A 12182-nucleotide genomic window follows, 5' to 3' on the forward strand; every position below is an offset into this window, starting at 1 on the left:
TAAGTACACAGCAGTTACTAAAATAAAAGTTGGCATTCAGATCATATTAACGAGAAACCAATATTCCCAAAGATGTTACATAAGTAATTGCTATATATTAGGTTGCCGTATGTACGTGTCTGTGTGTGTATGTGTGCTGTGTCCAAGAGAGCAAATGTCAAAGACACAGTCACGATCCCCTCCCATCAAGTGAATGGTAAAACTCTCATTCTGTTACCGAGCATGAGCATGTTCCTACATAGAAGATACACAGTCAGCAAATACAGTGATGAAGACGTACATGTCAATGGGATTAAGATACTACAGAGTATTAATATGGCACCAGGGAATGTTGCTGCACTTGGATATCTAACAGCGTCTCCATTCCAAATCCTTTTTGGAAAGGTTTCGAACCCATTTACTACACAGTAAGATTAAACTCATGATTGAATGAATTACAGTCAGACATAGTCGTAAGATAAAATCACGCTCCACTGATAATCATAGCTTGTGCTAGCAGGATGCATCACCTCTGCATATATTCTGAACATTTTGTTAGTTTTCCAAATATATATATATATATATATATGTGAGTGTAGGTCTATATACTGATTAGAAGAGATTTTGAAAACATAGTAAGAAAAAGCTATTAAAAATGCAGATCTGGAAAGACTCGCTTAGGGAATATGCTTAGGAGCTCCTGCTTTATACACAGAAATTTTCATCCAACCCAAAATCTTCTTGCTTTATTGTTAGAAATACTACTACTATCCTTGCTCCTTACCTTACACATTGTTGGTATATCATTATTATGCTCTGATTATTGGCATTTTTTATCGCTATGTAGAAAAATGTCTTCAAAGGTTTAAAAAGCAAACAAAAAAACCCCAAAACACAGATTCATTCAATTTTTTTCTTTAAAGAGAAACATTTATATCCCATTGGTAGTCAGTAAATAAAAATGCCTGAGTGCCATTTTTCTGTGTACAGTTTGAATACTGCGGGTCTTTCAATGAAAGTTATGCCCCAATTTTATTTGCAGATTTCAGCAGAAATATGGGAAAGACATTGAAGCAATAAAAAAGGAAAGAAATTAATCAGAAGTTTAGAATGTTCAGTTTTATTCTTTTATACTGTGCCAGTTTTCTGTTTTCTTTTTCTTTGTTTATGAGAATATCATTTATAAGATTCATTGACAGAAAAAATTCGAAATGTACTGCAGCCCAAAAACTTGCCTGCATGTTTTTGGGAAGATTCCATGACTTTGTGTGTCATGCTCAACTTCAAAAGAATAATAATAAAAAAACCCCCACGTAATATCTCTTTATTCTGTTCATACCCTGATTAGTGCTTCCATGAATCCAACTGAACTAAAGTTCAATGCAAATATATTAATGAAATGATTGGTTTGTGCTGTGTTGTACTCCATTTTTATGACAGGATAATAAACAGGAACTCACTGAACTAAACTGAGGATTATATTTAATAAGGCAGATAGTAACAAAGCCATGGTATTATTTTCTTTAAAATCTCTAAGGTTATCTTGGAGATTCTTGAAGATATTTACCTACTGTTTGATTTTTGGAGTCCTACGTTTACCGGTTTAGTTGAATGTACAGCCTATCTGCCGTACAGTACAAATGGGTGACAAGCTATTCAATTTCCATAGAGTAATAGGGAATGTTTTGAGATTAAACCTTTCTCTAAATCTGCCTCTTGCTCTTAACTGTCTCCCTTATCCCTTGCTTTCCCCTTCTCAAATGCACCCTTCAACCGTCTCCCTCCAAATCCCGTCTATCTCTCCCCATCACACCCAGACCCTATCCTTTTCCTCTCGAGTACTTGGTTTGCTTCACCACCAACACTCTCCGTTCCACTTTTCCTCGTTGTCAGAAAACAGGAATTTTCTCTAGTGATAATATTACCATTACATGTCCCTTCTGAGGTTCCTGAAAAGATCTGGCAATTTGCATTGGCTGTTGTTCATCTGCTGTGTTCAAATTTGGCAGAGACCTCTCACAGAATTAGTAGCCTCTAAGAACTTGGTTTTGGCCTGAATTAGCATGGGTAACGTACAGAGGATCTCTCTAATTTGACACAGACTTCTGGACGTTAACATGTGCTTAGCATCACAAAACTGTGCACAGGGACAAATCTTGCAATGTCTTTTACGGCTGCAAGGGTTATGGCACTGGTAGAGCTTCTCTTGAGTTTTCACTGCAGATACCAGAGAAGTGGAAGTTTGTGTGCTGGGAGAGAGAGGGCACAGGAACCTGATTTTCCACTTGGAAGCAGGGTTAGGACATCTTTGGGGTATCTTGATGTACACCACAATCATTTCTCCTGCTGAGGAGATGGGTTATGAATTGCAGATGCCGTACGGCCCCGGCATTGCAGTTACCTCCTTGGGATTGTCCGGAGTGTAAAGTGGGAGCAAGAGAGGAGTTTGTCAATAGTACGTCAATGACATTTACTCTTGGTCATACCTATTTACTTTTGTTTGGTGCAACTGAGTGAATAATCTCCTTAATTATTCCTTATACATTTTAATTGCCTTTTCTACATGGTCAATGGATTATATTTAATTCTTTGTAGGAGTTTTGCATAAAAATGCAAATGCTGTACCTTGTGGAAGCACAGCTAGGATTCAACAGTTAGAATATGGTGTTTGGATAACTCAAAACCAAATTTTGCTTCATTATTTGTTCATTCACTTTGGGGAGTATGTTGTCATACTGTACAGCTGACAGATAGCATTAATCTTTGTTGAAACTTTTGTAACAAGTCACCCTTGCACAAGGACATATAAGAAACATAGCCAGAAGGGAAGTTTTCCTGCTTAATGTAATGTATTCCTAATGTTTTACTTGGCCTGCAGGTGCTTCTCCCATAGTAACATTAACTACGACAGTAATAATCCTATTTGAGGGGAGTATAAAACTTGTAATGTTTAGCAAGTTCCTTCCAATTTTTTGAATGCTTCAGTTTAATCTTCCATTTTTATGGGGCGCTCTAAACAGAAGATTATCCAGGCCCCGAAGAGAATAAGCACCGAACAGCCCTGCAAACACTGCAAGGCTCCTGCCCTACAACGAAATAGCTCATTGCTCCACCACGTCTTCCTTTTGTGCCGGTAAACAGAAAAGAGAGAGCCCCCGTAACAAACTATCATCTTTACTTCGATTTCAGTTTTCCTTGTCAATAGGTTTTGTAAATCAAAGTGTACACTGAAAGATATTTTTAGTATGAAAAAGACTTTATAATCAAAGAGTTTTCTTTTAATCACTTCTTCAGAAATATCTTTTGATAATAGCAACTGCTCATGACAATAAAAAACAGAAAAGGCATTCATTTACTGTGGCATGGGAAGTACTGCCAGTTCTAAATGCCCTACATAGTTTCTTTAAAATTTTACGTTCTTTAGGCCTCAACAAAAACCAAAGCTCCTCTTCCAGGTTTGGTAGCAAACAGACTATTATTCTCCAATGGTAACCTTTGGACATCGGTTTGGTAATAAGCTTTTTTTACATTTTTTAGGAAAGTATTCAGCTTGTCAGTAGGCACCATTGACACAGTACAGCCACCCCATCCAGCTCCAGTCAGACGTGACCCGATGGCCCCAAATTGCCTAAAACAAAATAACAGAAAAAAAAAAATCCCGTAAAATAAACCAAAGAGGGGTAATCTGTTATATATATAATTCCTATAGGAAACTAGTCAATGCTTTACTCAAAACACATCTACATCATCTGATTTTTCTGAAGTACACTTGGTTGTATGCGACATTACAGCAATTTGCAGTTACCATTTTGGGCCAAGAAAAATGCTGACACTTTAAACTGTAATATAGTCACTTCTATCAATTCCAAAAGTCACCCTCTTTTATAATGCTTCAGCATCAGCTGTTTTAAGGATCACAGCACAACTGAGATGAAGAAAGCAGGAGAAGAAAGGAATTGTGTTAGCAACATTCATAAGACATCAGAAGTGAAAACAGAAATACATGACAAAAATAACAAAAGAGGGTTCATAAACTAATTGCACAGGATGTAGGCATGCAAGCCATTTTCTAATGTGGCAAAGACAAATAGCTCTATTCTTCCAGGACAGATCTAAAACATGCTGAAGATTCACAGGCTTCTGCAGGACTGCTGAGCGTGCCAGTCAAGAAAAGGAGAGTTCAGAAGCCCTTAAAAAGTCCTACAGAGTCACTGCACTCAAACATCTGTTTACGCTGAATGGACAGAGCTGGGCATCTCTCTTTAGCGGAACCTCATGAACTTAACAGATTTACAGCAGTAGAGGTAAAACAAGAATTTAATCCCAAAAGAAAAAAATGCTCTTAAGGAGGGTGAATAGAAAGAACAATGACAAATAAATGACATCCAAAATATAAACCATTCCCAGCCTGAAGATACTGGCCTGCTAGAAACGTTCTACAGCAAATCCCATGCCACTACTCCGCAAGATTCAGATGCCATCTCATTAGAATTTAGTCAAATTGTTTTCATTAGTCCGCTTACCTGCATTCCTGATCTTTACTTGGATTCAGAAAAAGTAAGAAAATACCATGCAATAAATTTCTTTTTCTAACCTAGTCACAACAGGATGATTTAGAAAACTCATTTGAAATCTTATTCTCATGAGAGAGCTAATCTGATTTGCAAACAAATACTTTGGATGTGTTTCCAATACCCACGCACGGAGAGATTTACCAGTCCTAGAACGTGTGTGAGGGAGAGATGGCATCATGTGAGTAACATATTGGAAAATGACAGCTCGTTCCGAGTAGGCTGTGGTAATTTTTCATATGTGCGTTTTATGTTAAATGAATCTGGTATACTGCTGGGTTAGTAGAGGTTTAGGTCATATTTCAAGCAAGTACTTACATATGTGTTTGATTCTAAACATGCTTACATATCTTCTTGAACAGAAACACTTTCTTCAGTGTGTCTGTGTGGTGCCACCCTTCATATTGACTCGATTTTATGTTCATTCTTTATTTCCTGTTGGTGTTTTATTTTACTTATGACTATTATTCCTGTAAGCCACTCATTCTCTGATGCAATTTTTCTCGTTTCTGGTCCATGGAGCAACTTCCTAAAATGAGGAGGATCCAATCCGGTCTCAGTTGCCATCAATAGGGAAATTCCCATCGACTTCGTAAGGCCCAATCCACTTTTCAAAGTTTGCTAAATCAACCGTCTGTACTCATTCGGTCTGTTACCTCAGTCAGAACTTTGGATTTCAGATGGTGTCTGGCTTTTATTTTGGTAGGCAACTGAAATCCCTTGAGAATTGTTCTGAACCTTTTACTGATTTCATAATTCTCTGTGGTCATGCTCATGCCTCATTTTTACTGAGTCATTTTAAAATACTTAGTTGAAATAAAGCATAATGTAGACAGAAAATATGCCTGTTTCAGAGCTGAAGTCACTGTGTTTCAAAATACTGTGGCTAACAGTTTCCAATGTGGTGATATGATTAGATACTTTGGGCTCAATGCTGAGGAACTCAGCGTTTTGATGGGCAGTGCTGCAACACCTGGAAACTAGGTACCCGACATCACAAGAATTCAGAAGTGAGCGCCTAATTCTGCATCTGCTGGAGATGTGGTGCAGGGGAGGGATCTAGGTCAATGAGAAAGTTAACTTTGGAATGGGTCTGAAACTGATCAGTTCAGTTCCTTGATCAGTTCAGTCCTAAGCTGAAACTTTACCTGTCCCCCGGTAAAGTGGGATTCAGAGCCAGACACTCTCTTCTTGTGCATTGGCATCTAAATCGTGCGTTTATGAAGTATGAGCAGATGATAATCTTGTGGATGGAGCACTCATGCGCACAGTGGGCGATGGGGATTTAACATGTGGGAAAGTACCCTATGCACCGCCTGGGCTATGCTGCAGCTGTGAGGATGAGGAACAGAGGGGGAGGCAGAGCACACCAGAAAGATAAGGCAGCTGCAGTCCAGTGTTGGGGGCGCTCAGCTCCCAGTCTGGCATTTGCTTCTTGAAGAGTTTACATATCTTGTTCCAGTATTATCTTATGAGGAAGGGGGTGTGTGTAAATGAGATTAAAAACATAAATACTGCAGCAAAGGAAAGAAGAATAAAAATGGAAGTCCCATAGTTTGGTATATGGAAGCGATAGGTAAGACGTTGCAGTACTTCATTTTAAAAATAATTGTGCTGTAAGAGGTTAAAAAAGCAGTGCAATATTTTTAACTCCAAATACTAAAAATTATGAACCAGCTATTCAGAAAGCATGGCGTTAACATGGTAAGATTTAAATACATAATTTGGGGGGAGAGGGGAGTTATACTTATTCTGTTTTGTAGCTTAGTGTGCATTTGAATAACGTCTTTAAGCGGTTTTGGCTCTGAAATAGCTGCAAACTTCTTTTGATAAGGTAAGGGTTTGTTTGTTTTGTTGAATTTTCAAATTGTGCCGTGGACTCCAGGCTCTGCAGTTTTAAAAAAATCATCAGTCATAACAGTCTTGATAAAATGCAGAGTCGTCTCAGCTACCACAATGCACCTGGGTGTAATGTAAAATCTTTTAAAAGTGATCAGAGAGGATTCAGCTATCTTCAGCTGTATGGGGCATGGCTGGTAACACAAATTACCAGGATTTATACAACAAAAAGATGGGGAGTAAGGGAATGAAAGTAAGTTACTTGCCACACTCTAAGATAGATACTGAGACATTTTCAAAAGTACCTAACAAATTCAAGAGCTCAGATCTGATTTTTTGCTCCTTAATTGTTTAGTAATTCTTCTGTGTTACTTACTTTCAAAGACTAACAGGTAAAACAGCTATTAAGAGCAGGAGATGGGTTAGAGAAAGTACAAGTCTTCTGTCTTAGTAAAAAGAAAAGAAAAAACAACTGACCGACTAGTGGTTACAGTTTTCAGCACTACAAACCACAGCAAGTATGGATCCCTTTCTTTCTTGGCAGAGGCTTTACAGTAAAACATAAAGATCTAGGCAAAACAGAAAACATCTGGATATGCAGATTATTCTTCACAGTTTAAACCTTGTAAGGAGAGAGCAGCACTAGACTCGGGCAATTCTGTGGAATGTATTTTTGGAAAGGCTTTTTAAAGTTACAGGGCAGCTGTATATCATTGTAAGTAAAGAATGTAATTTATGTAGTTCCTGGCCATTTCTATAATCACATCAGCCAAGTTTTCCTAGAGTGACTAGTGATTTTATGTCCCTTAGTTTTTTAATGTACAACTTGAGAAAAGTCAAGACTTTTTTTCCAATAGTTTCCAAAAATTAGATGCTGGCTTCAGCTGCATTCATCTAGAATAGTTATACGCTTTCAGAAATCTAATCACAGAATCGGAAAAACATTAAAGAATATCAAACTTCTAAAGAAGAAAGATACATTTCTTAGGAAATACTCTTGATGGGACAAGACTGTAAAGAGTAACGAACAAATAATTTGGTTGTCTCTGTGCAATGAACATCGTTAAAAAACCCAGATTAAATAATTTTAATATACCAATTAGAAATCATTTCACACAAATGACACTCCACTGCGGTGCTTAGCTGTGCTCATCATACTAGCTGTGGGCTCTTCTGCTGGTAAATTAGAAATCTGATGTAACATGGGCACACACATCACACTTTTCCTCCACTATTTATATTTTGGTCCCTGGAACTGAAATGCCCTGATTAATTTTCATCTAATTTAGTAAAATCCTAACTGCGTAGTCCTTTCCTTTGGGTTCTGTGGCTGTGTCTATGCTACTGCCTGCAAGTAGTGTCACGATACCCCAGCTAGCTCAGAGAGCGGCAGCTGTCTAGCTGTGAAAGCCCAGAGCTCAGCACAAATGAGAAACAGAGAATTTCCATCCCCATGCTGAGCTTCACGCTGCAATAGACTCTTGCTAGCATCCGTGCTAGCTCATTTAAATGTAGCTCAGGTAACTCCACGCTGTAGTGCAGATCTTATCAGTTTACACCTTCTTGATAGTTTTCTCCCATCACTTCTGAGAACAGGCCCTATTGGTATGATTCAAACTGGATACCCTAAGTGAAGAGACTTAAAACGTCTCATCTCTTTTGCGAAGCTCAGTCATCAGATGCTATTGACTGAGGCATCAATGCTGGGTAGTTACCGTACCTAAAAATAATGTGGATGTTAAGTTCTAAGGCTTTTTCTCTGTCAATGGAGTCACACAACAGGCAGTGCTGATACCTTGCACTAGATCAAGACTTTGTAGCCCAAGATCTTTGTGATAATTTGGTAGAGCGTAGTTTCTGCCTTCAGCTGACTCTGGAGACAGCTCTCCCTTCTGCCACACAGATCAGCGGTTCCCTTTGAGTAGCTGGGATAACCATGGTGGAATTGCCCCGCTGAGTAACTCTTGTAGCTTATTCTATTCTGTGATCATTACGTGATACAATAAACTGAACACAGCCTGTGAGTTACGTACTGGATTGGCTCCCAAGAGAAGGAACAAAAATTGTATTGCTAAATTACTATCAGACTTGTCCGATGGCGACCAGGGCTTCTCTGTGTTTTATCAAAAAACAGCATGTGTATCCCATATGCAAAATAATCTGTGAATGTCCAAAAGTCTTCTGTTCAGTTTTTAAGTTTGTAGTTTTCTGGCTCGGAGGCCATTCCATCTTGTCTGCAAAAGAAATCAGACTAACCTAAATAATCATCTGTATCATACTATCAATTTAAAAACCTGGTAAATGGGTATTACAACTTACAAAATCCACCCAAGTATAGCAGTAAGAAAGCATATGGCAAATTGCATGTTTGTGAAATTCCTATTTTCATTACAAGCCAGACTGATTTCTTAGTTAAAAAAAAAAAAAAAAAGCCAGTTGCTGGTGAAGAAATATTTGTGTAGCTTTCATTTTTAAGGTGGTAAGGCACCTTAAAGATACAGAGAGAGGATGACATACTTTTATAGAGTATTTGCTTCTAAAAGAAAGTGAAACACCATTTCTTGACCTCAGGCCTGCAAACACTTATGGCCCCTGACGTTTCCCTTCTGGCAGGGCAGTAACACTCTGGCTTAAGCCAGAGTTTCCCAAACTAAGCATGCCCTTCTCCAAGGGGAAGTAGGAACCATAACAGATGAGCAGAAATATGAAGGTGGCATCACCAAGAGCCGTGATGAAATGAATGAGGGAAGAGGCTGGGAAAAGGTGGACGGGGCAGAGGCAGGGATGGAATAGTGGTGGGAAAGCTTGGGTGGGCAGCTGTTTATTCCCCCAAGCCACTCTTAAAATGATCACCAACCAATGAATTCCTTCTGTAGGCGTTGAATTTACATCAAAGCTAGCATAGCATATCTGTTCCATGACTAAATGTACCAGAAAAATGGAAATTAAGAGGGACTGAAATGTGTACGTCCTTTCATGCTGGTCCTGTGGTATGGATGAAATACTACATAGAATGTGAGTACTAAGTATTTGTTTTCCCTTTCTGTATTAACACGTTATACCAGATCTCATCATCCACTGTAGCAGAGTTATGATCATAACAGCCAGTTACATGCAACAACCTGTGATTGCCAGCTTACTTTTTGCCATTTCTCAAACTTGGTTTATTCTGGCCAGAGGATACGAAACTGGGGAGGAATAAAGGGAGACATTCAGAGACATTCAGAGAATCTGTTTTGGAGTTGAGTGGGCTTGTTTTATCGCTGCCGAACTGTGTTAGGGAACCCAGCTAAAAGAATGAGGCTGGGGCAGGGAGGGAGAGTGAATAAAAAGCTCAGATACACAATGCAGAGAGGAGAAGCGGAACGTTAGCCATTATAACAGTTAACACACTCATCTTTTAAACTGTGAAATGCTGTCCAACCTATGTGATACCCTAGACAACAGATTTTTTTGAATTGAAAAAAAATGCAGTAGCATTTCACAATATACCATTATGATTCCAACGCAACCTAAGAATGTAGAAGAGCTTGCTTATGCCCAGAAATTCCTATGGCGGCAGTTCTGAAATGGTTAAGAAATACACAAAAGTTAGAGAATTCAAAGAGAACAACGCAGATGATGTTTTAAGAAACCAGTTATGACTTCTTCTAGTTAAAAAAAGAATAGCCAACAGTCTAACGTAACACTTGTGATGATGAGTCAGTCCAAAAGCAAAGTCTGTAATAAAGCCATAAACTGCAGCTTTCATCTGAAAGCATTACACAGATGTCAGTAGGGAAACAATTGACCATGTAATGTCCCTGCAGGAGATTAATTTTGTAATAAGAGACAAGAATACTTTCATTTTAAAATTGCAATAGCCAACGATGTCATATTTTCTCATCAATTCAAACAATATTCTCAACAGGCGATTACTCTTCCTTGTGGTCAAAACTTACAGGCAGATGTCTACCAGCCGATCCAGTTCAGGACAGCTGCATTCATACATTTCCCTGCAGCTGATATAGCTCTGGTTCATTAATTCTCCCAGCAGCTGGATTGCATTGGCAGGTGCTTCGTTGCATATCTTCTTAAATTCCAGCACTCTGGCAGCTTCGCTATACACATGCTTTGCACGCTGGTATAACTTAAAGGTGGAAACTAAACAAAATGAAAATATCAAGTACTACAGTTACCCATTAATATTCACTACAAAAGGAACATACGAAAACATAGTAGAATTATATATTTTTAGTAATTTATATTTTATATTAGAACTCCCCAGGCTAAAAGCCTTCTGCAAAAGCTCACCTACATCTTCTTTAAATAGTACTTAGAGTTCATCAAAATACAATGTACACAATTTTTTCACGTTGATAACTTAATGTTCTGGTTCTTTGCTGTGTCACTGAACAGACCCAGTCTCTCCTTTTACTTTGCAGAGGCAAGCTACAAGTTCAAGAGTTACAGCGACGTGCATTAGGACATGAATCTAAAGCTTTCGGGTTTTCTTTTTTTTTTTGCTGGTATAGCAAAACTGAGTCATGAGCACACCAGAAATGTACCCCGTGCCCTGCAGGCCACCATTGGCCAGCACCTGCTGGCCCTGGGGGCTGTGTGTCAGCGCTCCCAGCCAAATCCATATCAATCACCCAACTGTGCGGATGGACCTTTTCTTGGAAAAAAAAACACAACCAAACCACAAAAAACCACCAACCACTTTTAAAAAAAAAAAAAAAACAAAACCCCTGCTATTATCCGTATTTCCTGGTGCATAGGTAAGGAAGCCCTCTCAAATATTTTCACAATTGATGCAGGCTCATCCTGACTGTATATAATACCGGATTTAAGGTACAGGGAAGAGCACAGGTGCTTTCAGTTTGGTTTTCAGGGTTTATTTTTGGTGTGTGTTACCAGCCAGGGTGTCAGTGCTGCCTGTGTGGATGCCAAGAGATGTCAAGCCCGGGTAGGTACTGCTTAGTGTTGGCCTACTAAGATAAAAGGCTACTGCAAGCATTTTGGCTCAAACTTTTCTATTGTGCCATGAAAAAGCCGTTCCTCAGGGAAAGGGGTGGGGGGCGGGGCATGCCCAAACCTTGCGTGGCTCCACCAAGACCTGACCAGGGGGACACAGAAAGGAAGGGGATGGCTGTGGTTAAAGGCTCCTCAAGCTACTCTTACTGAGAGGAGGGTTTGGTTTGCAACTAATATCTGAGAATTTCTCTGCCTTTCCCAAGCTCATGTTGTAGTTAATTGTTTTTCTCTCCCAATGTAATTCTGTTTGCTTTAATATCATGGCTGCTATTGAGGAAGTATTGTTCACCAGAAGCATGCATGACATAATTTAATTTATGATTAAATTGGTTTACTTGAGCTGTTTGGATGGTAAATATTAGATAAATGGACTTTATTCTCTATGTGGAGCACCTACTGCAGTACGTTTCCTTATTTCATCCCAACTCACGCACACTCTTGTTAGAGCACCTCAGAGCATCCCTCACTTTCGTTCTACGCGTGACATCTCCTTTAGACCAAGGTCTCTCTCCTCATTTCAGCTTCTGGTCTCTCTTGCTTTCCAAAATGGCTGACGAAACATGCAAATAGAGGTAAAAAGGGAAGAGAGACAAGCCCTGTGTTCAAAACAGAACTTGCTATCTGACCCAGACACATGGAGTTCCCACCTGGCTGTTCCGTGGAGACAGTCAAGTTCTAGAACCGCTTCTGATGATTTCGGCAATCTACATTTGCAAGTCTACGTAGAAATCTTCCTTGAAAGACTGGAAATAAAATTGTGTCCAGTATGAAGTCTCT

General features: G+C 39.1%; 1 protein-coding gene across 1 annotated transcript in view; it reads right to left on the reverse strand.

The window, feature by feature from the left end:
- Window positions 1-3137: 3137 nt before the first annotated feature.
- Window positions 3138-12182, reverse strand: part of GALK2 (galactokinase 2) — a 48648-nt gene continuing 39603 nt past the window's right edge. The window contains exons 9-10 of the mRNA XM_009886136.1: window positions 10331-10532; window positions 3138-3607 (exon numbers count right to left, since the gene is read on the reverse strand). Of these exons, the coding sequence (XP_009884438.1) occupies window positions 3400-3607; window positions 10331-10532 (410 nt within the window). The 3' untranslated portion in view covers window positions 3138-3399. The remainder of the gene's footprint in view (window positions 3608-10330; window positions 10533-12182) is intronic.

This window comes from Charadrius vociferus, unplaced genomic scaffold (genome assembly GCF_000708025.1).
Source record: "Charadrius vociferus isolate BGI_N301 unplaced genomic scaffold, ASM70802v2 scaffold365, whole genome shotgun sequence".
NCBI classification, from domain to species: Eukaryota; Metazoa; Chordata; class Aves; order Charadriiformes; family Charadriidae; genus Charadrius; species Charadrius vociferus.